The following is a 26038-nucleotide window of genomic DNA, read 5'->3' on the forward strand; positions in this document are numbered from 1 at the left end:
GTGGGCCTGGGGATATAAATTGGAGAGTGAGCAGGATTCAGTGGTAGTGGAAACCCTGGTGTCTGCTCCGCTCCTAGGGGGTGAATGGAAGGAGACAGAGTGGGGAAAATGCCACTTTCTAGAGTAGGTGGGCAGGAAGGAGCCTGTGATGGCTCATAGGGGTGTAAGAACAGAGGGAACAGTGTTCTGTGGAAGAAGCCACGCACAAAAGACAACATACCGTATCATCCCATGTACATGAAAGTCAAAACCAGGCAAAACTAATCCATGGTAATAGAGGTCAGAGTGGAGGTTACCCTTGTCAGGGAGTACTGACAGGAGGAGGGGTCACAAGGCCAACTCCTAGGTGTTGGGAATATTCCAGGTCTTTGGGTTATACATATGTGTGCATGTATACAGATACACTGAGATTTGTGCACTATACTGTAAGTTCTACCTAACCATTTTTTTAAAATATTTTATTTATTCATGAGAGACACACACAGAGAAGTAAAGACACAGGCAGAGGGAGAAGCAGGCCCCATGCCGGGAGCCCAACGTGGGACTCGATCCCGAGTCTCCAGGATCATGCCCTGGGCCAAATGCAGGCGCCAAACCGCTGAGCCACCCAGGGACCCCAATTTTTTTTTTTTTTTAGAGAGTGTGCGTATGCGTGCACACACGCTAGCACTGGGAGTGGAGGTGAGCAGAGGGCAGAGGCAGAGGGAGAATCTTAAGCAGACTCCATGCCCAGTCTGGGGCTCAATCTCACAACCCTGAGATCATGACCTGAGCTGAAATCAAGAGTCCAACACGCAACACAATAAGCCACCCCGGTGCCCCACCTAAACAACAATCTTTTTTTTTTTTTTTTAAAGGTTTTATTTATTCATTCATGATAGAAAGAGAGAGAGAGAGACAGACACAGGCAGAGGGAGAAGCAGGCTCCATGCAGGGAGCCTGACGTGGGACTCGATCCCGGGTCTCCAGGATCAGGCCCTGGGCCAAAAGCAGGCGCCAAACTGCTGAGCCACCCAGGGATCCCCGCTAAACAACAATCTTAAGAAAGGCAGAAGGAAGATGGAAGTGTAGGGGAGGAAAAATAATTTTTTCCCACTATTCTGACTTATTGGCTGAGACCCCTGAAATAAAAGAGATTAACAAGAGCAAACCCGAAGTTTAACATGTTTACCTCCTGTATTCATGGGAGATGCCCAAGGGGCAATGAGTCCCTGAGGTAGCTTACTTAGAGTTCAGGCTTCACTGGATGTCAGTAGGGAAAGGGGAGGGGGACATAGTCCTCTTAGGGGAGAGTGAATGGTTTCTAGGGAAGAAGAAGGGGCCCTGTTCTTTTAACAGATGGGAGGGTGCCTGGGTGGCTCAGTTATTAAGGTCTGCCTTCGGCTCAGGTCATGATCCCTGGATCCTGGGATCCAGTCCCACGTTGGGCCCCCTGCTCAGTGGGGAGCCTGCTTCTCCCTCTCCTCCCTTCCCTCTCTAATAAATAAAATCTTTAAAAAAAGAGAGAGATGGAAGGTATGACAGTTTGTCAGGATGCGGCATCCATTGCTAGTCTCCTCTCCTGTGCTAAGAATCCGTCCCCGCTGGCTGAGGACACTCCCGGGGAGGGCGGCTGTGATCATCGAGTTCCTTCTCAGAGCCGCTGTCTTCAGGCACTGGGGGCTCGCCCTGCATCTGCTGTCTTTCAAGGCGACGGCTCCAAGGCCTCGCTCTCCCCAAGGCAGGGTCTGGGCGCCATGTTCTGCCGCCCTTGGGAAGGAGGGCGGGTGGGGGAGGCCCGCGGGGGCACGAGGTGGAGCCAAGGACAGTCACCTCCGCAGGTGGCGTGGGTGTGGCCGTGGAGGCCGCCCTGTCAGTCCTGCTATTTTTTTTTAAACATTTTATTTATTTATTCATGAGAGGCAGAGACACAGGCAGAGGGAGAAGCAGGCTCCATGCAGGGAGCCCGAGGTGGGACTCGATCCTGGGGCTCCGGGATCATGCCCTGGGCTGAAGGCGGCGCTAAACCGCTGAGCCACCCGGGCTGCCCAAGATTTGTTTTTAAAATTCTGCTGTTTATCCCATTTAACTTATTGTTATGGAGAAAACTCTTGTACCCCTGTACCTGAGAAGTGTCCTGGGCTTTGTCCGCGGCTCCCACCGGAGCAAATGGCCACGTCTGTGGTTTCCTGACAGCCCTTCCCCACAAATCCCTGTGTTTAAATTTGATAACATTTAATTAAAATAGATGATTAATTACTGTCATTTAATTTAGAAGAACTTTCTTCTATCTTAATGTGTGGGTTTCCCATGGAAACCACTTCAGCTCGGGCGGCCCTCCACGGCGGCGTTATTAGCGGAGCCGCCTGCGGGCCTCCCTAGCTTTCCTGACCGTCTGTCGTGCTCTCATCGCTTCCAGGGCAAACACTGCGTGTTGTGACGAAGGCTCCAGCCAGCCCTTGGGACCGGCGCTGGCGCAGCCGCTCGCTCCCGCCCCCCACCCCGCCCGTCCCCGTCGCCCCAAAGCGGATCTTTCACCCAGCAGGTAGGGGCAGGGCCCCAGCTCCCAGGGGGCGCCTCCCCTGTGCCTCGGGGGCTCTGGGTGGGCGAGGCCGTCACCCTCAGGCTATCCCGACCCGGGGGGCGGGCACTTGGGGCAGCCAGGTAGCACCTAAACTCACCTGAGCCCACAATGGAAAACGGCTTTCCTCTCCGGCTTAGCTTCCTCTCTCCAGCTCCACTTGCCCGAGGAGGGGCAGGCTCCGGGCCTGTGAGGAGGGCCTGGGAGGAGCGCCTGTGAGGAGGGCCTGTGAGGAGGGCCTGTGAGGAGCACCTGTGAGGAGGGCCTGTGAGGAGCGCCTGTGAGGAGCACCTGTGAGGAGGGCCTGTGAGGAGCGCCTGTGAGCACCTGTGAGGAGGGCCTGTGAGGAGGGCCTGTGAGGAGCGCCTGTGAGGAGCGCCTGTGAGGAGCGCCTGTGAGGAGGGCCTGGGAGGAGCGCCTGGGAGGAGCGCCTGTGAGGAGGGCCTGTGAGCACCTGTGAGGAGGGCCTGTGAGGAGGGCCTGTGAGGAGGACCTGTGAGCACCTGTGAGGAGGGCCTGTGAGGAGCGCCTGTGAGCGCCTGTGAGCACCTGTGAGGAGGGCCTGTGAGGAGCGCCTGTGAGCGCCTGTGAGCACCTGTGAGGAGGGCCTGTGAGGAGCGCCTGTGAGCGCCTGTGAGCGCCTGTGAGGAGGGCCTGTGAGGAGGGCCTGTGAGGAGGGCCTGTGAGCACCTGTGAGGAGGGCCTGTGAGGAGCGCCTGTGAGCACCTGTGAGGAGGGCCTGTGAGGAGGGCCTGTGAGGAGCGCCTGTGAGCGCCTGTGAGCGCCGAGGCCCCCACGTTCCTCCAGGGGAGGCGGAGCGGGGGGCTCTTGGCTCCGCTCCTCCTGTAAAGGGCAATGTCAAGGCCTGGTGAGCCTTCCCGCGAGGGATCCCGGCGGGGACGTGTTCGTGGGCTCCGCCGCCGAAGCCGGGAGAAAGCCCGAGACCCTCGTGGCGGTGCTGCACGGGGCGGCTCGCGGGGGGAGCCCTTCTTTCTCCTGTCACTTGATTGGTTCTGAGTAGGGAAGGTGACTCCGGAGGCGGCGGGGTGGGGGGGGGGGGGCGACTTCAGGAGGGGGTTTCCGAGAAGGGGAGTTTCCAAATGAGCCCGAAGGCGGCGGGAGACCAGGAGAGGCCGCGGTGCAGGACGGCCCCGCAGGCGCCGTGCGATCGGCCCAGGGGGTCCTCGGTGCTCGGGGCTGGCCCGCGGCCTCGCCGGCCGGGATGCGCCGCCGGGCTCTCTGCCCCCGGGGGGGGGGGGTCCTGCACGCCCCCGCCCCCGCCCCACCCCCGACACAGCCCGCGAGCCGCGCGGAAAGGCCGCGGAGGGCGCTGCGCGATAAGCAGCAATGTTTCATCTGACCTGCAGGGGGAGTTCCTCGAGCACAAGGTCGGAAATTTTCCAAAGGTGGTTGTATGAAGGCCCATTCTCTTGTCCATGTTCCCTCCAAAAGCATAAAGGGAAGGTCAAGGTTTCTACATCATTTTTAAAAAAGATCTTATTTATGAGAGACATAGAGAGAGGAGGGGGGCAGAGACACAGGCAGAGGGAGAAGCAGGCTCCATGCCGGGAGCCCCAGGTGGGACTCGATCCCGCATCTCCAGGATCACACCCCGGGCTGCAGGCGGCGCCAAACCGCTGAGCCACCCAGGGATCCCCGCCCCCGCTTCTGTCTTTAATGGCAGTGCACTCCTCTCCCTATGCACAAGCCCTCCTGGGAAGGCCGGATCTCACCCAGACTTCCCAAGACCTCCCTGAGGCCTGTCCAGGGAACAGAGGCCATGGCCAGGGTTCCCCCACCTGCACCCACCCAGGAGCAGCCTGTCTTAAAACACCAAACCCCACCAGTCACATGGAGTGTCCAGACTGGGACAGGTGACGGATAATAGAATTCCTTCATAGCAAAAGAGTTTCTTGGTCATACGGTTTATCAACTCTAAGACATTGAGAGACCCTAGAGAGGGCCTAAAAAATTTTAAGGTGTTTCCTTAAATATAATCACGGTGTTCGCTTACAAAGAGAAAAGTATCTGATTCACCTTTGGGTCCCTGTCTCCTAAGAGCATGTGCTTCTGCACCCTAATGAAACACCTGGTAGAAGCAGAGGATTAGTGGAATTCCTTGATAACCGTGGGTCAGAGGAGCCCTGGACAACTGAGGGTGACCAATGACCCTGACAAGAAGGAGAGCTAAGGACATGACCTCACTTCCCAACCATACCCAAGTTGGGCAGTTTTGTGTGCTAAAGAGTGATGCAACCCAGAATATATGCAAAATGTCAAATAAATGTATTAACTGCAGAGGCCAGGTAGTATCTCAATGTCTAGGCAATGAATCATTCACTGCCCCTGCTGTAACTTTTAGCTCTTGAAGGTCAACGGGTCAGACAGTAAGAGGTTTGCATAGCTTGCAACCATAAGAAAAATCTGAAAGAAGACTTGGGGAGTGGAAACCTCAACACCAAACAAGGCCGGGGGGTCTGCCCAGAGCCACACACAAGGGAGAAGTACACAAATCAAAGCCAACCAGTGAGGGTTCTAAAGCCATCATTACCTTCATCATGCCACTGATGGCTTCACACCAGAGCCACGCTGGACCGGGACTCCAGGATCAGGCCCTGGACTGAAAGCAGGCACTGAACCGCTGAGCCACCCAGGGATCCCCCTGCATCATTATTTTTAAACTTTGTATTTTGAAACAGGTAGACTCACAGGAGGCTTCAGGCACAGTACAGGGTCCGGTGAGCCCTTTCCTCGGTCCACCCATTGGTGAGATCTTCCGTAACGTGTTTCACCAAGATGAGGAAATGGCTTGACACAGCGATGCACGCTCTCGATCTCGTGCAGTCTGTACCACTGTCATACGTGCGAGTGTGTAATTCCATGCATTTGAATCCCATGGATGGATTTGTGTGATCACTGTCACAACCGTTATGCGTGCAGACTGTTCATCACTGTGAAGCAACCCCCGGGGGTGGAATCTCTCCCACCTGTCCCTGTCCCCTGGCAATCACTAGCCACGGTTATCAAGGAATTCCACTAATCCTCTGCTTCTACCAGGTGTTTCATTAGTGTGCAGAAGCACATGCTCTTAGGAGACAGGGACCCAAAGGTGAATCAGATACTTTTCTCTTTGTAAGCGAACACCGTGATTATATTTAAGGAAACACCTTAAAATTTTTTAGGCCCTCTCTAGGGTCTCTCAATGCCTTGGAGTTGATAAACCGTATGACCAAGAAACTCTGTTGCTATGAAGGAATTCTATTATCCATCACCTGTTCTTATTTCACTCTGTATAATGAATGCCCTTTTGCTCCGTCTAAATGTTCACATGTCAATAGTTCTTTTTTATTCAGTGTCCTGGTGTAGGGGTTCTACATCACTATTATTAAATACTAAAATTTGACCTTTTGGATGTTGTTATAGAATTTAAGCAGCGGATGGGTGGTGTCAATAGATGACCAATCCAAGATTCCTTAGTAAGGGTATTTACTTTTCACATTTCGAATGACATGCTACTTAGAGCATACAGTTAGTCTTCTAATTTGGGGGGGGGGGGGCTGACTTTGCTATATTAGTTCTAAACTATGCAAGGCCTGTCTCTCCAACCTTCTTAGGTCACATGCCCCGTGAGAGCAGGGCTGTGTCTGTCTCGGCGTCAGATTCCCCACCGAGCCAGCACAGCTCCCTGCGCGAGGCAACCTAGTAACATGCACCTGACGTGTGGACGATTCCTTTGCACCTAGTCGCATATCCGTGCCCCAGGAATCAAACTGGCTACCACGTGGAAGGTGCTGGCAGCACGATACATTTTTGTTGTAGAGGGACCAAAGACTACAGGTGGAAGAGGAAGGACCTGCCTTATCCGGACACGAGACTCACAGTTCTGTTAATGGAACTGGTGTCCTGCAGTTGACGTGGTAAGAGAACGCCAGCTCCTGGTTGCCCTGCCTGCAACCGGGTTTCCAAGTCAGCCCCACCGCGCGGGGGGCCTCGTGGGCATCGCCGTGCAGAGGCTGGCTCCAAAGACTCCCTCTGGCTCCGTGGCTGCAGGCACGTCAAGAATGAAACAGGATGAACAGGTATGAAGGCTTTGCTTTTTACTGAAAATGTGTTTTTCCTATGTGAGGCCATTGCTTCTGGCCCCCTCTTTGTTTTCTGTTCCTTTAGCGAGATCTGGTGAAGGTAAAATCAGCCAGGAGTTGAAACCTGCCTCTGGAGCTGATTTTGTGTGATCCCACTGAGCTGTTTGGCCATCAGCACCGTAATTACGTGTATTCATCTCTGTCGATGGGTGGTTCTCTAGGAAGATCTATTTTCAGGACCACATGTTTACACTGCTGAGGGGGAGGAGGTGCATGATCAAAGGCCTCTGGCTGAGCATGGGGCTGGCAGAGCCTCCAGGCTCATGGGAGAAGATGGGGGGGGGCGGTGAGGACAAAGTGGAGAATGCACTTGGCTAAAGACAGAAGTGGCTACGCTGCTTTTTCAGCATAATGGAAATTGCCCAAAGGTTGGAAAACAAGGGAGCAGCCTGTCCACACAAACAGGTTTAAAGTGTTAGGAACCGAGGACAGATGCGCCTCACTGCGGCCAAGGAAGGCAGGAAGGGTAGGCAGCTGCTGGCAGCAGGTGCCACAGGATGGTGGACGGGCCTGGAAGCTTCTCCGTCTTGCGCTCTGGTTGTAGGGGTGGCAGGAGGGGCCTTGTGCACGAGCAGGGTCCCTTCAACTGTGTGACTCTGTTCAGAGCCCAGTGCTGCCTTTTCCAAGGCTAATCGCTCTGTAGCTTTCCTCAGGCTGCCCTTCGGGGCATACCCTGATCAGTCTTCGTATTAGCAAGGACAAAGCGCCAGCGCAGGGCACACGGGCGCTGCAGGGGCGCTTCCAGTCTTGGCTCAGTGCTGTGACCCGGCCTCTCCGTTCCTCAGGCTGCCTTGTGCATAAAATGGAGAATCGAGTCTAGGATTGTCGCAACGAACGAGCTGGCACACGTGAAGCACGAGTGACACAAAGCTTAGCTCCTACTGTTGAATAGCAACTCGGGGCGGGGTGGGGGGGGGAGCTATTTTAGCCAGGGAGCACTTGTTCCCGCCCATCTCTTCGTGTTTTTGTCCTTTGAGATACAGAAGTGGTACCGGTGACTTTCTCTGCCGAAGTTCTGGTTTTGGCTAAAACAAAACCCAACAGGAACATAACCAGTTCAGGAAGCCGTGGTCTCCTGAGGATGCCACCCTCAGTCACAGAAATGAAACAGGCCGACGTGTCCAGAGGAGTGAAACTTTTTGTCTGTTTGGGGTTTTTCTCTTTATTCCTTTGCCACCTTTATATTAGAGCATTCAGGGTTATTATAGGGTTTCATTAATGAGCGTAGAGTAGAAATTCATGTTTTCTTTGTTAAAGGTTGGCCAGCACAGAACATGTAACATGACCTGAGATTGGGCAAGGAGAGCAGGAGCTGCCTCCTTACAAAGGTTACATCTATTTGTGGGTGAAAAGGCCTGGAGGCCTTTCTGCGGTCCTTGAGGACTGCAGCCCTGGGGGCCTGGGCAGGGCCTGGTGTCCACGTGGGCAGCGCCTAACCACCCCCGCCAGCCGCCCCCCCCCAACCCCCGCTCATGGAGCATAGATGGAGATGGACACAGGCCCTCTTGTTTCCCTAGCTCCTGTCCATATTCTCTGTGAATATTAATCCTTTTATTTCCTTCTTCCCTGATTTTTAAAAAAATATTCATTCATGACAGACATAGAGAGAGGCAGGCTTCATGCAGGGAGCCTGATGAGGGACTTGATCCTGGGACTCCAGGATCGCACCCAGGGCCAAAGGCAGGCGCTAAACCGCTGAGCCACCTGGGCTGCCCCTTCTTCCCTGATTCTAAAGAATACCTTTCTCAGAGCACCTGGGTGGCTCAGTTGGTTAAGTGTCCAATTCTTGATTTCGGTTAGGTCATGATCTCAGGGTCGTGAGATCGAGTCCTGTGTTGTGCTCTGCTCTAGGTAGGAGATTGCTCTTTCCCTCTTTCTCCCATGTGCACTCTTAAAAACAGTCTTTCTCCTAGTCTGAATAGCAGAAGCACAAGTGTTAAAGTTACAAAACATGAAGCCCTGGCATGGCCGTCATCGAAGCAAAGGAACATGGGCCACCTACCAAGTCTCCCCATCACCCTGCCTACAGGGTCACACTTCCTCACCGCATGCAGGCCACACAGGTGCTCCTCTGTTGGCGGCTCTTCAAGCCTATTATCTTTGTCCTAAAGATGTCCTTTTTGTCCTTTTATGTATACATTTATATATATATATATATAGAATTTTTTTTAAAGATTTATTTATGACAGAGAGAGAGAGAGAGAGAGAGAGAGAGAGGGGCAGAGACACAGGCAGAGGGAGAAGCAGGCTCCATGCTGGGAGCCCGACGTGGGACTCGATCCCGGGTCTTCAGGATCGCGCCCTGGGCCAAAGGCAGGCGCTAAACCGCTGAGCCACCCAGGGATCCCATATATAGAATTTCTTATTCCTAAAAACATATTCTTGAACTCCCTTCATTTCAGTTCCAGCTTTAAGCTGGAAACCTAAGTTCTGTCTAGGAGTTCCACCTCCACCTTTGTGTGTTCACAATCGATTGCATAATTTCCCCTTTATGAATCTTTTTACCAAGAGGAAAAAAAAAAAATTGTTCAATGGGTTTGTTCTGATGCCTGTCATTTTGTCTCAGAAGTGGTGAAGTAATTTCCACCCCAGGCAGCCCCTCAGGGGTTAGTGTATGTGAGTGGTTGGGAACATATATTCATAGTCACCAAAGATGAATAAGGTAACGAAAACCCCATCATCTCCATGCTTTTAAGACTAAGGAATGTATGGAATGCCCCCATTCTGATTATTTAGAAAGAAAACTTTGTAGCAGCCAACTTATGGCTGTGGTGCGGAGAACATGTCACAAAGCACCACAGGAGAGCTGGTGAAAGCCAGGAGAGCCAGGACTTCACAAAGCAGACACCAGGGGAGGCAGTGACAGGAATATGTCAGGAAGGTAACCAAGATTGCCAGGATCATCCAGTGTTAAACATTAGAGGACATGTAGACATGAAATAAAAACATTATGAGATGGAGCTAGCTGCGACCGCAACGGTGGTATCCCCAGCAGCAGCAGCAGCGGACAACTGATAAAAAGCTGTGTCTTCTGATAATTGGACAGTCATGAAACTAGCAGTATCAATGAAGTAAGAGTCAAGACATGTGAAACATTTTGATCATTTTATTTTATAATCTTCAAAATTTTCTGCCATGAGACAGGAATGCATGATAGAAATGGCTCAACATCTTCACATGAAACACTTGGATTCATTTTCATTCACAAGTTTTTCTAGAAACATCTACAATTTCATAATCCCACCCACTTGCAACCATTATCACAGATTTAATTGACCATTAAACAGTAGTTGCCAGCAATAGAGAGCTGGAACGCTTTCTGCGCATTAGTAGTGTCTTTTGAAACTACCACCCAAGAGTATCACGATTTTGTAAATCTCATTGTACACAGCAACCCCAAAGGTGACTGGTGTCCTAAATAAATTCCCTGCTTATCATGGAGAGCTGTATCCCCCAGGGACATAAAGAAATGCTTTTTCTTCTAGAACTACTTGTTCTGTTCACCTCAGTATTTTTCTTGCAGGGAATAGCACATGCTGACCTGATGATTTAATTACACTGATAATAGGCAAGTATATATGCCTTATATACTTATTGATGCTCTCTGATAATTATGAATAGAACATACTGAAAAAAGATGGATTGCTTGGAATCGCTCTTCTTTTGAAGAGAACTACTTTGAGGTTTTTTTTTTTTGAACTGTAAACAAAAGGAAAGAGATACATGGACATATACCTATACACATAGAGATATACACTGAGTATTTTCAATGTGGCGTATATCTTCCTATATAGATACACACAAACAGAGTGTCTACACTCACCCCTTCACACATACCCACACCCTTACATACAGCATGTGAATATAAATGTGAGTGTCCTTGGGAGTTCACTGGAGTTTGTATATTAATTACCAAATGATGATGAGATACCTGATTTGTATTACTCCTGAGAAGATACTAGAAGGGAATGACAGTTCTGATGCACTTTGGAATGGCACAATCACGTAAACACTTGCATACTTATACTTAAGACTTCTGAACTCATTCAAAGTTTCTAAACATGATCTAATAACAACAAAACAATTCAGCAAAAAATCAAAACAAAGTTTTTTATAATCAATGTATAAACAAATATATAAGAAATGCATATGTCAGCAATTATAGTAGGAAACATGTAAGTATGAAAAACAGTCATCTGACAACAAAACTATCCAATGCATAATACATCCATTGCCCAAAATAGCAGAGAACAGCCACATCAGAATTGCAAGGGTTAAAAAAAAAAAGAATTGCAAGGGTTACAACAACTCTACTGGAGAAAAATGACCATATATAGCAAGTCTGTTATGTATGCAATTTATAAAAAAATTACTGTGACTGTTACTCATACTTCTATAAAAAAGAATTTGTAATTTGCGGAGTGTCTTATCCCTCGATATAATCTGTATAAAAATTACAACTAAACCAATGAATTTCAAGCACCAATTCAAACTTACTGTATTTATATTTCTATTATCAAAGGAACAAATTATGAGGAAGGCTAAGCTAAAATTAGCCAAGTAATTCTTAGTTTTATAGGCATGCGGTTTTTCTTCTTCCATTCACTTGAATGCCAAACATTAAAAAAATGTTTAGGCCAGTAAAGGAATCCTTGGAGGAATCCATTATTTCTGAGTATTAATGGTTTAGTATACATTAAAAGCTCTTTAACAAACCACTGCTTTCTTAGTTCTAAGATGAAATAGATTTGCACACAAGAAATGAAGGGACTGTTCCTCATGATCATGACGACTTAGAAAAGGCAGCACCCAGACAGTAGACTAATGAGCACATCTGGACATCTACCGGTAGTGTGAGGAAACGGCGTTAGGACTCAAGGCAACACCACTGCTCGCGGCAATACTGAAGTTTTTAACTAAAAAATTTCTACTAGTCATTTGGGTGGGAGGATATCTCAGTGAGAGAGTATTTTTTGTTTTTGTTTTCTCATTTTTCTGCATCAGGGAAAAAAAATAGCACAGTCTGAGCCAGTAGATGAGTAACAGTGTTTGTGATGCCTCTGGTTGTTCCTGAAGAAAACTTGTTCAGATAACAAGGGGTTGATTTTTCAATCCATACAACTGCTGTTTTTGTTTCCAGTATTTACATCATACCACTTACATACACAGTAATTTCTGAGAAATTAATGTGTGTCTTTCCTGTTATTTAGAGTTTGGTTCATTTTCACACCCACCAAACTGAACCTTTAGATGGGCCGCATCTGAGAGACCGCAGGTAAAGAGTACTGAAAACAGATCACGCGGGAACCAAGATCTGCATCACTAGTGATCTATCTCCATTACTCCCCAGCCTGTCATCTGAACTCTATCCCAGGATCACATGTAGCTGAAGGAGAAGAGTCATGCTGAAGGCCTGGGGTTAAGACAGGGGTGCGGGGTCTTGCTGGTCCTCTGGAGGAGGGGCTGCCCTCTGCTCCTTGCTGATCTCCCTGGATGGCTCCTCATCCAGAGGCTCACCCAAGTCCTCACTGCTCCCTTCACTCTGTTCCTCCATGTGGTCCTCGCTGGGCTCCATAGTCTGCTCTAGGCTGTTCTCCAGAAGTGTGGGAGAATTGCTTATTCTACTTTCTTCTTCAGCTGTCTCATTTAAGGGCTGGGAAGGAGGTGGTGTGGGAGTATCAGACTGCACGGCACTTTCGACGGAGGAGATGGGGGCTTTGGTTAGAGTACCATCGGGTACAATCTCATTTTGAGGCAAAGATAACTTTTCTACAAGTTTCCATTGAATGATGCTCATGTCTTTTCCACCCGTTGAAATCAAGTGACTGTCATTATGAGTAAAGCTGACGTTGGTGACATGGCTGCTGTGGGCACTGTACTTGTGACTGGGAGCCTAGATGAAACAAATCAGACAGGAAAATTAACCTCTGTCTTTACATGCCTATTTACAGCAATGGAAGCGACTTGGTAAGGAAGGTTATTCAAATCAAAGCCAGAGTCATCAAATCTGAGGAATGGAGCTAGCAGTAATTTCCTTTTAATACCTGTTTCTATGGGAGAAACAAAATAAATTGGACTTAATGAACCAGTCTTTTCCGGATGTCAGTTGGGTACGCTTGTCAGAGCTTAGTAACTCTTCTGCTGAGACAGGTAGGGAAGGGTTTACTAGACGGGCAAGCCTGGAGGGGATTTAGGAAACGGCTCTAGGAGCTTTATATTTTAGTAGGTTTAGGAGACATTTAAACCTGCCAAAAAAATTACTGATAAACAAAAATGAATGAAACATCAGCCGTCTTCTGTAATGGTCTTCTCCTTGACCTTACTGGTGAAGAAGTAAATACGCAGTGCCAGCCTGGATGCTTAAAGGTGCTCTCCCCTGTGACCCAGGGCATCACAGGCAGTGATGAGTAACTCTACACATCTCTTCTCACCATCGACACAAAAATATCCCGATAAAAGGCCCTACAACACTAGTTTTTATTAAACTGACTTTACCTTTGCTTTGGAGCAGGGATACTGAAACAGATGAACTTTGCAAAAGTCATCAGCGACAGCAATCACCTTCCTGTTGTGGGATCGTACCAGTGCATTGATATCGGTCCCATCGGATCCTTCTGGCCAGACACCTTTGATATGGAAACACCGGGGTGTAGAAAAATTAGTCTAAAATGTAACTGTGATGCTACATGGATTTTGGAATCTTATTAATTTTCATCTGTGTTCAAACTTAGCTGTTTCTTAGTGCCTGAACATTTCTTAGTGCCTTCATTATAAGAATGAAGTTCTACCCCAAATCTAGTAAAATTAAGTGAAAATAGTCTCAAGATGGAAAATATAAAGGCACAAAAGTACTCACTAGTAACCAGCAGGTGGTGCTAACAAATAGTTTTAGCTTAACTCACCTCAGCATATAAGCTCTTCCCACTGAAATAACACCTATTTTTTAAGACCAACAAGAAACAGGCTTTGAGGGTTTTTTTTTTTTTCAAGATTTTATTTTTAAAAATTTATTAATGACAGACTGAGAAAGGCAGAGGGAGAAGCAGGCTCCTTCCAGGGAGCCTGATGTGGGCCTTGATCCGGGTACTCTGGGATCACGCCCTGAGCAGAAGGCAGACGCTCAACTGCTGAGCCACTCAGGCATCCCAAAACAGTCTTTGAGTTTAAATTCTGTGCTTGTTTTTAATTTCTCCCTCCCTCCCCCAAGTCACATTTACCGAATCACTGGTTCTTTCATATTTTCCTAGTGATTTAATTATTTGCCAGGGTAGGAATTATTAAAAGTTGATTTCTTGTTTCCTTAAGTAACTCCTATTAGATGCATTTATGTTCAAATGAAGCCCTGAAAATATTGCTTGTTGCATCATAAATTTAATTATGATGCATTTCACTATTAAGTTTTTGATATTTACAATTTTAAATTGACACCAATATTGTTAAATATTTCTAGTAACAAAAAATAAAAATTTTAAAAGGCGATGAAACAAAATTGTCTCTCTCAGAATAAATAAAGATAAAATCTAAACAAAACAAAGTTTCTAGGTGGAGTGGAAATTCTGCTAGTTGTATGGCAAGGTGCAGAAACTAAGCCACAGCAGTAGTTTTTCAAAGTAGACTCTGGGGAAGCTGTGTAAAATGTACACACTCTCTTTGCTGTTCCTTTCAGGCAGGCACTTCCAAGAAAGCCTTGGAAGATTCTTTCTTAATGGAATGCTCAGGCCATCCACTAGTCTACCATACTATCCCATAGAATTTTCATAGAAATATTATTTACGTCCAGAGACATAACAAATTTAATTATTCTGAGTCATTATGAGGCACTGGTGATCATGTTCAACATAATTAGCACAAAACTCTATTAGGATTAGATAGAAATTATTGCATACAGAAGGGCTGATATGCTGGTTCAGTGCCATTCTTGAGAAGAAGTTTTTGATAAATTCGCTAAAACAAGTCAAAACACTTCTTAACTGACATCTCTTAAGTAAATATTGTTTCATTACAAGACCAAGGTAAATTACCAGCTATTGGCTACTGTTTCAGTTTCACCCAGAATAATGGAATTGTACCTGGCTCAGTCAGGGTTGTTTTTAACTTCTTGCTAGCCCTTACTTGCCTCTATCTTTAGCAGTTGTGTTTAGAACAAGGGCCTATAATGGATTATTTTTCTAATGTACATAGCATGAAGAACTGTTCTCATCTACAATCAGATTGGAGGAGAGAGCCCCACTGTCAGAAGGTAGAGATGTGGTTAAAGGGAAAATACTAATGTTCTGGACATTGCTTTAGGTATAGAGACACCCCCCCCCCCCCCAATATATCCAGCATTCTAATTACTGAGTAGAACATCTCTTTTTAATTCTTTGCAGACAAGGCCTTATTATCTTAACTTTTCCATTTGTCTTATAGCTTTTTCAGAAGGATCACCCAGACTGGGAAAGATTTAGAAAACTGTCACAGAAAAGATTGCAAGAAATATCTAAAACATCAGATCAGTGATTTCCAAATTTTGCCTTTAAATAATGTCTACTAAAAATGCCTTTATATTTCAACAAATGGTGCTGAGCCACCTGGACATTCACATGCACAAGACTAAGAACTGCTGACAAGATGTGGAGAAACGGAACCCTCTTAAATCACTGGTGGGAATGTAAGTGGTGCAGCCACTTTGGAAAACATTTGACAGTACTTCAGAAGGTTAAACACAAGGTTACCAGTGGACTCTGGAATTCCACTCCTAGGTATATTTCAAGGGAAAATGAAAACAGGTCTATACAAAACTCTCACATACTTGTTCACAGGAGCATTATTTCTATTAGCTGAAAACTAGAAACAACCCAAGTGTCCATCAACTGATAAATGGATAAACAAAATGTGGTTACATGCATACAAGGGGGTATTAGTCAGCCATAAAACAAAGTGCTGATACATGCTACAATGTGGATGAACTAAATCCAGAATAGGCAAGTCATTAGAGAATGAAAGTAGATTAGTGGCTGCTGGGGGCAGAGGGAGGGAGAGGTGAGGAGTGATAGAACGTTTCATTTTGGGGTGGTGAAAATGTTCTCAAACACACTACAATTCCAAAACCACTGTACTGTATATTTTACTTTTCAAATAAAGATTTTATTTATTTATTTATTTATTTATTTATTTATTTATTTATTTATTTATTCATGAGACAGAGAGAGAGAGAGAGAGAGAGACAGGCAGAGGGAGAAGGAGGCTCCTTGGAGAGAGCCTGATGCAGGAGTTGATCCCAGGGATGCTCAACCACTGAGCCACCGAGGCATACCTGTACTGTACACTTTAAATAGGTGAATTACATAGTATGCTCAATAAAGCTATTTTAAAAATAATGCCCTTACAAATTAAAATGCTTCAATTTTCAACTGGAGGAAAAAAATGGGAAGGCAGTCTGTGCTATTATGTAAATTTCTTTAAAGTGTCTGATATTTATCGAGGACCAAAAGTTTGCTGGATTCTGCAGAGAACTTCATATTGGTTTGATCTTAATACACTGAATTTCTCTGAATCTGGCATTAATAGTGACAGCACTGAAGAACACATGCAGACTCTTTTTTCATTTGGAAATTTAAGCAATTATTGTTATATATAAAACCCCTAATAAACCATCTTTCCCCATCAGTTGTCATGTTCTTACCAAAGACTTGAAAGCCCAGTACACAGGTGTATGTCGTCCAATCAGTGTCCTTACAATCCGACCGATTCCTGATTAGTTTGCAGCCACTTGGAATGTCCCCTTTAAATTTAGAAACAGGGAGTATAATCATAATGCCTGTGTACAAATGTATTTGAAAGTATATTCTGATTCAAACTAGTCATGTTTATTTGTATTTATAGTCCATACACAAAAAACATTAAGACACACTTAAAAAAGAAACGGTTTATAAAACTACAAAACTGTTCTCCACTGAAACTGTTTTTTTCTTTAAAAAGCATAAATGCCCATGTATTATATTCTTTCCTCTCTCCAGTAGAAGTTAAATACAGAGCCATATTAGAGCAGCAGTCGGAGTAATTTCTTATGACTATATGTCTCCACATATAAATTAATTCATTGCTTTCTTGGAGAAGCCAAGAAAGACTCTTGGCTTTGAGACTCTTTGAGACTCTTCATTCCTTAGCGCACAGAGAAGCACATGCTTTATCGAGTCAGAGAGCCAGCATGCACTCTCTGTACAATTCAAATTCTGTACAGCCCGTTCATTTGCGTCCTTGATAGATACATCTCAGTTGGATGTGATCATTCATACTTACAGTACAATATCTCATAGTCTCCTGAGTTAGACATTATATACTTGTTGTCTGGGGACCAGTCAAGATGTGTGATATAGCTGGAATGTCCCTAGGGAGTAACAGATCGACTATTAGAAAGCAGTTAGCATTTTGAATAATAAATAGTTTAACGACCAATAGATTTTCTAAGTAGCCATTTAACTGGATTTCCTGAAGTGTGCAGAGGAGTATCACAGCCTCTAGAACTGACCAAGGCTCACAGCAGTTCTTTAGTTCTTTTTCACCTTATTTTGTTGGGAACCAAAGATGCAGGTGTGTGAAGATGCCAGCCATACATGAAGAGTTCTGGTAGAACTCTGCAATAGGGGCGCCTGGGTGGCTCAGTCGCTTAAGTGTCTGACTGCTGGTTTTGGCTCAGGTCATGATTTCAGGGTCGTAGGATCAAGCCCTCTGTCGGGCTCTGTGCTCAGGGTGGGGTCTGCTTGCCTCTCTTCCTCTGCTCCTCCCCTCTGCTCATGCATTTTAGCTCTAAAATAAATAAAATCTTAAAAAAAAAAAAAACTGAATGAAAGAGGTCTCAGCACAGTGGAAACATGCAGCACCTGGAACCTGGCAGTTTCCTGCCGGCCTCTCCACCTAGACAACAGTAAAAATCACCTATCACCTGTGTTAGCCTTCCAAGAAAGATGAGTCTTGCAGACTTGTGCCTTAAAGGACACTTCACAGATCACCTACCCTCAGGCCTTAGTTCAAGTCACTGGTGTCCCCTTTAGAGGTACTTCATTTTAGACAATGAAGTAAGGATTCCAGGTTGGTCACAGAGAGTATGGTTTTCCTGGGCTGCTTCTTGGCATCCATGGTACACCCCAGAGGCTGGGGAATATGGCACAGATACACAGGCATGTGGAGTTCTCCTAGAAAAACTCTTCTCTCCAAAGAATATTTTTTGGAAAAAGTCACCCAACATGAACAGAACAGCTGGATCCAGTATGATCATCTGGCTCATTAAAACATTCCTTGAACAGGAAGACACCATCTTTTTCTGCTCCAGTTTTTACTAACACTGTGGGAATTAAGACTAAAAACTACTGGGCAGCCCAGGTGGCTCAGCGGTTTAGCACCTGCCTTCGGCCCAGGGCGTGATCCTGGAGACCTGGGATCGAGTCCCACATCGGGCTCCCTGCATGGAGCCTGCTTCTCCCTCTGCGCCTCTCTCTCTCTCTCTCTGTCTCTCATGAATAAATAAATAAAATCTTAAAAAAAAAAAAAAAAAAGACTAAAAACTACTAAATGCTGTATTCTGCTGACTTCCTATATAAGCATTTGATGATTTCTAAGATAAATCACACACAGTCTTAATGATTTACCATAGTCAATGGAGAGTCAAAAGCACTTTTAATTCCTACAGTCTGTGGTAAAGATTTAATTTCTATTGTACTTTTTGAATTACTACCTTTCTGCACATGATTAAAATTAAAATTAAAAAATTCAAAGTACTCAAGTAGGGTTTTTAATGATTCATACAAAGTATTATTCCAGTACCTTTAAAGTTTAACAACACCTGTCTGGAACTATGATCTCCCTCATGGTGCTGTATGTTGAATATATTTATATCTTTAAATAAATTTAAATGCTATGAATTTGAGCACTCTGAAGCTCCTGAAATCAGCAGAGATTAGGAGGTATACTAGAAAACAGGTTGGAGATCACTTTCTAGGCACAATGGAGACCTACCAACTTCACAAGAAATCAAATTTCAAAACCAGAAAGACACATGTGGTTACTGGGTATTTTCTGAATTTGGCAGGGGCGTAAGGTTTACACAAAAACTTTTCATGGTGTACAGGAATCTGATGATGTCTGGCTCTGGCGTCAGGAGCAGCCATGCCTCTCAGATAAGAGAACTGCTGGCTAAATGCATGAAGGATTTTGCCAGATTAGCCAGCAAAATGCAGTCCTCCAGGAAGCATTCACACTAATGTAGAAGTATTTAAAAATATCACCTGGATTGTTGTGAAAAGGCTTTAATATCATTTAGAAGAGCACTGGGCCCCTGGGTGGCTTAGTTGATTAAGCATCTCCCTTAAGCTCAGGTCAGGATCCCAGGGTCCTGGGATCAAGGCCCGCATCAGGCTCCCTGCTCAGCAGGGAGTCTGCTGAGTCTGCTGCTTCTTCTACCCCTCCCTTCCACTCGTGTGCATGTTCTCTCTCTCTCCCTTTCTCTCAAATAAAATCTTAAAAAGAAGAGGAGCATTAAAAGCAATGTATATATAATATTCATGTAGTTTCATCTATATGGGACAGAACATATTTAGAAGGTAAATCAGTATAAGTATTCTCACAAAGAACTCCTGAGTAACAAAAGTACTCAAATATAGAAAAGACCTTGTGGAAATTATCAATTCATACCAGAAAACCAAAGTGAGTATTTTTTCCCCTCCTATGGGTAGGAGGCAAAGAGAAGATTAAATGTAACTATTTGGGGGTCTATAATGTTACCTTCCCAGATACCATCTTGGAGCATCCTTGCCTTACCCAACTCACAGGCAACAGAAGGTATATGCATAGCTTGGGGGAGGTAGCCTCAAACACTATCCCAAGGGCACAGACACAGTTGGGAACAAAATCTAGTATACTTCCTTGAAAAGAAACAGTAAAGTACTCTAAGCTGACACTTTCATTACTGCTATGAAATAATCATAGTAATAATCACAAGTAATGGAGCCCAAAAGAAACTACTCTGAAAAAAATAAAATATTTTAGCTAAATCTTTGTCAACTGAAGGATCATATTCATCAGTGGTTGCAGCCCTGGTTATATATTAAAATTACATGAGTTTTTTTTAAAAAGTAGCAAGGCCTAGAGTTAGGAATCTAAGCTTTTCCCTAAGAAGGTATTCAGGTGTGACCCTCCATTACCATCTAGGAAAGTGCTATCCAATGGAACTTTCTGCAGTAATGAAAGTGTTGTCTACATACACAGTTCAATGCAGCAGCAACGAGCTAGCTGTGGCTTCTGAGTACTTGAAATGTAGCTAGTGCTCCCAGGGAATAGGATTGTATTTAATTTCATGAACAGAAAGTTGTGATTAGTAGCTGTGATGCTGGAAAACGCAGGCAGAGAACAGTCCATTCTTACTCTACTGATTTCAAATACCTCTTATTATCTAGTAGATTTCTATATAAACTGAAATGTTTCTGGATTCTCTTTTCTGTTCAAGTAGTCTATCTGCCTATCTCTGCCCAACTGTGATAGTTTTGTAGTTATGTGGAAAATTTCAGATGAACTTTAGAGCCATTTTATCAATGCTGAAAGTTTAAGACTATAAAATTTACAGAGTAATTTGTAGAAAACAGGTATTTTTATCATTTCTTTGCATTTCTATGTCTCTTATTTTTTCAGTTCTTTTTTTCAACCATGTTTCCTGCGCTCTACTTGCTAGGTTTATTCTGAAAACATCTACAGTTTTTGTTGCTATTGTGAACATGATTCCCCGCCCCCCCAATCATGTTTCTGATGTACTTTTGCTGGTTCAAGGGAAAGTTATTTTTTTAAATAAGTATGTTTTTATTAATTGTAATCTCTACACCCTATGTGGGGCTCAAACTCAACAATCCTGAGATCAAGAGTTGCATACTCTTCCAACCGAGCCAGCCAGGCACCCCAAAGGAAAGCTATTCTTTAGAGTACAGACTGTCAGCCGCCTAGTCAAGCCACATTCTGCACCCCACACCCCCTCGCTTTAGGTACCCAGCTGAAACACTGGATTTCCCAACGTCTACTGCAGCTACAGGTGGCAGAAATCACTGAGTGGTGCTTTCAGGGAAACTTGAAGAGAATGGACTTAGGGGGAAGAGTGCCTTTCCCCTTGCTCTGATCCTTTCCTCCTGGAACTAGGATCTGATGACCAGGGGTGCCCAGGAGGCTTTAGTCAGTAAGTGCCTGCCTTTGGCTCAGGTCATGATCCCAGGGTCGTGGGATCCAGCCCCCCATCATCGGGCTCTCTGCTCTGTGGGGGCGCTGCTTCTCCCTCTCCACCATTTGTGCTCTCTATCCCTGTGGCTAGCTCTAATTAAAAAAAAAGGGGGGGGGGGGTTCCTGATGACTGGAAAATGATAGAATATAAAGAAAGTTTTTGGGTTCCTGATGGCTTCTGCTTAAATAACACATCCCTCCATTTTTTGAAGGCACAAGGTAATACAATATATCCTGTTATAGTAACACTGAATCCTAATACCTTACTGAAATATTGGACTAGTTTTATGGATTGGTTTCCTGGAGATTTCTAAGTAGTTTAAGGCTTTTTTATTCTCTTTGATGTATATTTTCAATTACCAAAATCCTGGCAAAAAGAACACTTACTTTTACTAGCATTTCTTTCCTATCCTAACAGACTCTGTAACAGTACATCACTGCAACTTCAATATACTTCATTTCCTATGCTACCTTCGCAGTGTTAAAAGAAACAGGAATTGGACGTCAAACAGCCAGGATGTTGGCGCTCAGGTGAATAAAATCATCTTAATTCTACTGCAAGGAGAGTAGAAACTTTAGGTCAATCAGAACTCTTAAACTCTTTAAAGGAAAATCCACAATTATACATAATTAGAAAACCTCTTGAACTTTCATAGATTCATATTATAAATGCTGAAAAACACCCTTAAGTACAACTCATCTAGTTAACTCATCTACTTTTTCAGTTAATGAGAACAATGCTAATGCTGCTGCTGCTGCTGGCATCCAACATTGAGCAGAGAACGTTCTATGTGCAGGGCATACACTGTAACCTCTAAATCTCCCAGCAGCCTGCATGAGGACACCCACTTAGCAGATGAGTGAGTCCAGGAGGCAGAGAGAGGTTACATAACTTTGCTGAGGTCACATAATACAGAATTGGTGGAGCCAGAGTTTAAGCCCAGGTCAGAGAGCACAGCATTTAAAAATCATGCTTGGGATCCCTGGGTGGCTCAGCGGTTTCGCATCTGCCTTTGGCCCGGGGTGTGATCCTGGGGTCCCGGGATCGAGTCCCGTGTCAGGCTCCCGGCATGGGCCTGCTTACCCCTCTTCCTGTGTCTCTGCCTCTCTCTCTGTGTCTATCATGAATAAATAAATCTTTAAAAAAAAAATCATGCTTATCTTTTTTTTTTTTTTTCATGCTTATCTTTTAACTCATTTCTCTAACACTGAAGATGAGCAGGAAGTAATTTCAAAGTAGCATTTTAAGAAAAGGAATTTACAAGTAACAGGACTTTTCCAGTACATTTTCAAAATAGCACAGGAAAGGCCGAGATAAAGAAATACTTTATGGAAAGCAACAAAACTTAGAAAACCTCATAATCCTCAACTCCTATTACTCAAGAATATTTCAGATAACCAACTGACAGTCTTCAAATTCTTTTTAGCTATTAAATCTTTCTTACATATTAAATCTTACAAGAAAAGCCCAATATGCAAAGCAAAGAAAATCATACCCATACCAGCCCAGGCCAGCCAGCCCCATCCTTAGGGCTTTGCAGAAGTCAAGTGGAAAAGAGCTTCTATCTGAATCCAAAGCCTTCTTCTTTTTTTTTTTTTTTTAAAGATTTTATTTATTCATGAGACACACACACACACACACACAGAGGCAGAGACACAGGCAGAGGGAGAAGTAGGCTCCATGCAGGGAGCCCGATGTGGGACGATCCCAGGTCTCCAGGATCACGCCCTGAGCCAAAGGCAAGCACTAAACTGCTGAGCCACCCAGGCTACCCAATCCAAAGCCTTCTTACAAACTTTTCTATAGCAGGAGTTACAATATTAAACCACTCAGGGGGGAACTGGGTGGCTCAGTCAGGCATCTGACTCTTGATTTTGGCTCAGGTCATGATCTCAGTCATTTGATCGAGCCTGACTCTGCACTCAACACAAAGTCTGCTTGAGATTCTCTCTCCCTCTGCCCCTCCCTCCAATGACTGCATGCATGCATGTGTGTGCTTTTTCTCTCTCAAAAATCAAACTGCTTATACAGTTTATGATACAACCATGAACCCCTGAATCCTACAGTTTAGTCAAACCACTTTTTCTAATATGTACTAAACACTAAGAAGATGGATGTTTTCATGGGAAAGAAAGAAAAAAAGGTCATTCTAAATCACAGGATCTAATTAAGGGCAGAAAATGCCACAGATCTGGTCAAGTAGGCTTGGGGTGTGTGCCAGAGGGGATGCAGAAAGCCCAAGGGCAGCAGGAAGACAGTGTGCTCCCAGGGGCAAACATGGGACGTGAGAGGGCAGAGACAGGTCACAAAAGAGAAAATAAAAGGCTGCCACAGACAATATAAAGGGATGATGACTCCATTCTCTTCCTCTCCATCCCTCAGCTCGCCCAGAAAGCTACACTTCACAATCAATACAAAATAACTCAAAGCAGAAAAAGGCCAAGATGTAAGAATCAAATTGGTACAAGGCCAGCAAGCAGAGAGTACAACCTGAATGCATGTACGAATCTGTCCAAAGAAGTGTTATTCAGGTGGGGATGGTGGTAAGGTGGTCAGCAATGAGTCACAGAGGCAAACCTGGATAGGACCCACCTAGTCTAGGGTAGAGGGACCTGAACCAAGACCAGTTCCAGTGGCAGCTATTGACCTACTGGGGATGTAGGTGCCAAGCTGGCTTACCTCCTGATTATACTCTGTTTTCACATGCACGTTTTTGCCTAAAGAGAAGTATTGGCTGGAGGATATGTTTTTGCCTAAAGAGAAGTATTGACTGGAGGATATGCATGTCCTTGGCATTTATATACCTATTTAGTTATTTAAGATTTTATTTATTTATGAGAGACAGAGAGAGAAGCAGAGACATAGGTAGAGGGAGAAGCAGGCTCCCAGTGGGAAGCCTGATGTGGGACTCGATCCCAGGACCCTGGCGTCATGACCTGAGCCAAAAGCAGACGCTCAATCACTGAGCCACCCCAGTGCCCCTCAATTTTTTTTTTTTAAGATTCTATTTATTTGACAGAGAGTGAGAGCACATGCACACAATCAAGCACAACCAGGGGGAGCAGCACACTCCCCACCAAGCAGGGAGCCTGATGCAGGTCTCGATCTCATGATCCTGGGATCATGACCTGAGCTGAAGGCAGGCACTTAACTTACTGCGCCACCTAGGCGCCCCTATATATTTTATTTTAAATGAATAAACTACCATTCTGATTCTGAGTTGGCTTCTTGAGGCTTACTCAAAAAAAAAAAAAAACAAAAAAAAACAAAAAAAAACCTGATGGGTCAGAAGAAACTAGGATTTAGTCCCTCACCAGTTATAGCTTTTGTAAATTGGAATGTTACAATACAGCTCTGGAGAACCTGCATGAATTAAGTCCATTTCTCTAAAATGGAACTTGTTTTGTTTCTTAGCTTATGACTGTGAGCAAGGCCTCCGCCTCTAACAACCTTGTCAAGCATGCTACTGATGAGGCATGCCAGCTGCCCTCTACCAAGAAGCACTCCTTTGTGTTCTTGGGTACCAGTCATCTCAACGGACATTTGCACATAAAATGATGCCATGAAGAGGGACAGGCTCCAACTGCTTGGTTAATTTAGGAGAGCGACATTTTCTTTTTTCCCCTCCCTCCCTCCCTTCCTTCCTGATTGTATTTATTTATTCATGAGAGACACAGAGAGAGGGAGAGACACAGGCAGAGTGAGAAGCAGGCTTCATGCAGGGAGCCGGATGTGGGACTTAATCCTGGGTCTCCAGGATCACACCCTGGGCCGAAGGCAGGCGCCAGACCGCTGAGCCACCCAGGCTGCCCGAGAGAGACAATTTCTAAAGTTCTAAATATACTTCTGCATCTATGGTGGTTACTTAAATATTAACTAGTAAAAGAAAGTATTGGAAATAAAATAGAAAACATTTGTATTTGCAACTCTGAGAGTAATTCCTCATCTCACAACAATCCTATATAGTAGGAGCTGTTATTATGTCCAATTTTAAGATAATAAAACTAAGATAAGACTCAGAAAAGTTAATGAACTTGTCTGAAGTCTCAATCTAATAAGTGGCAAAATCAGCATTAGCTCAGTTCTGTCTGTCTTATATACCCTAGCAGACAAAAGATAAAAGCAGTTCATATGAAACTGTAAGACCAGCTGGTAGAAGCAGACAGCAAGGAGAAGTGACAGCTGGAAGCAAAGCATAGAACATAAAATAATTAGAAAAGCAGAGTAGCTGAGCCTTTCATTACAGCCTCAAACAGTATGATCACCTTTAACAGTTCCTAAGGATATCTCAAAATAATACTTTCAAATGCTTTAAAGACAAAAGCTGCCTAACTGGAGAAGGTCAAGTCTCATGCATTGATAAACTTGCTATTTCTCAACACTTCCAAGGTCATTCTCATTATTCAGTGTCCCACACTGTTGTTTCCTTTCTGGATCAGTTGTACTCTAAGAGCACAGGACAGTGAGATACATATTGAAAAACCTGAGGCATTATCATTATACTGGAAAGTCTGTTCTACTAAGAGGAGAAGAGGGTTCAGGCCCTGGATTTGCCATGTCATGATGCAACCAAGGACAAGTCTTTTATCTTTTCTGAAAGTCAGTCTCTACATCAGAAGAGCTGAGTCAAGTGTGTACTACAAGGCTACCTGTAAAATTTTCTGATTCCACAAGATTAAAATTTAATTGATATACTTTCAAAAAGAGTGAGGTAAAAAATTAAGAAAAACTTAGTGCCTAGTAGGGTAAACTTCAGTAACCTGAAAATTCCTTTCAGTGGAATATTTCATTTGCTCACGTGGTATAATGAGGCATTATTGTACTATACCATATCACAAGAATTATGATAATAAGTCGATTAGAAGAGAGATTTCAATAAATTAATGGATAATGATTCAAAATTATTGTCAAAGCAAAATTATTTTGGATAAATTCTAAAACTTTGATGTTATTTGTAGACCAGTTTATAGGATGGTTTTAGCCTATGGTACAAAATACGCAAGTACATGCACACATGCAAGTGCACAAAGTAAGTATGTCTCTTGTTTGAATAGCAAATGGCCTGGGTTTTGCTTATGTATACGCTTCTAAAAACTAATT

General features: G+C 44.7%; 1 protein-coding gene and 1 long non-coding RNA gene across 6 annotated transcripts in view; one reads left to right on the forward strand and one right to left on the reverse strand.

The window, feature by feature from the left end:
• The first annotated feature begins 2452 nt into the window (after positions 1-2452).
• On the forward strand, positions 2453-15888 carry LOC140601456 (uncharacterized). Its single transcript, XR_012004445.1, has 3 exons — positions 2453-2524; positions 6304-6639; positions 15112-15888. It is a non-coding gene; the product is annotated as an uncharacterized lncRNA (long non-coding RNA).
• EML4 (EMAP like 4) overlaps positions 9794-26038 on the reverse strand; it is a 160598-nt gene continuing 144353 nt past the window's right edge. For 4 of the 5 annotated variants that reach the window (XM_072770390.1, XM_072770389.1, XM_072770388.1 and 1 more), the window contains 4 exons: positions 16984-17071; positions 16367-16465; positions 13198-13328; positions 9794-12595 (listed from right to left, as the gene is read on the reverse strand). In XM_072770390.1, the coding sequence (XP_072626491.1) occupies positions 12122-12595; positions 13198-13328; positions 16367-16465; positions 16984-17071 (792 nt within the window). In that variant the 3' untranslated portion in view covers positions 9794-12121. The remainder of the gene's footprint in view (positions 12596-13197; positions 13329-16366; positions 16466-16983; positions 17072-26038) is intronic. The other variant, XM_072770391.1, reaches the window with a different exon arrangement.

Source organism: Canis lupus, chromosome 12 (genome assembly GCF_048164855.1).
Source record: "Canis lupus baileyi chromosome 12, mCanLup2.hap1, whole genome shotgun sequence".
NCBI classification, from domain to species: Eukaryota; Metazoa; Chordata; class Mammalia; order Carnivora; family Canidae; genus Canis; species Canis lupus.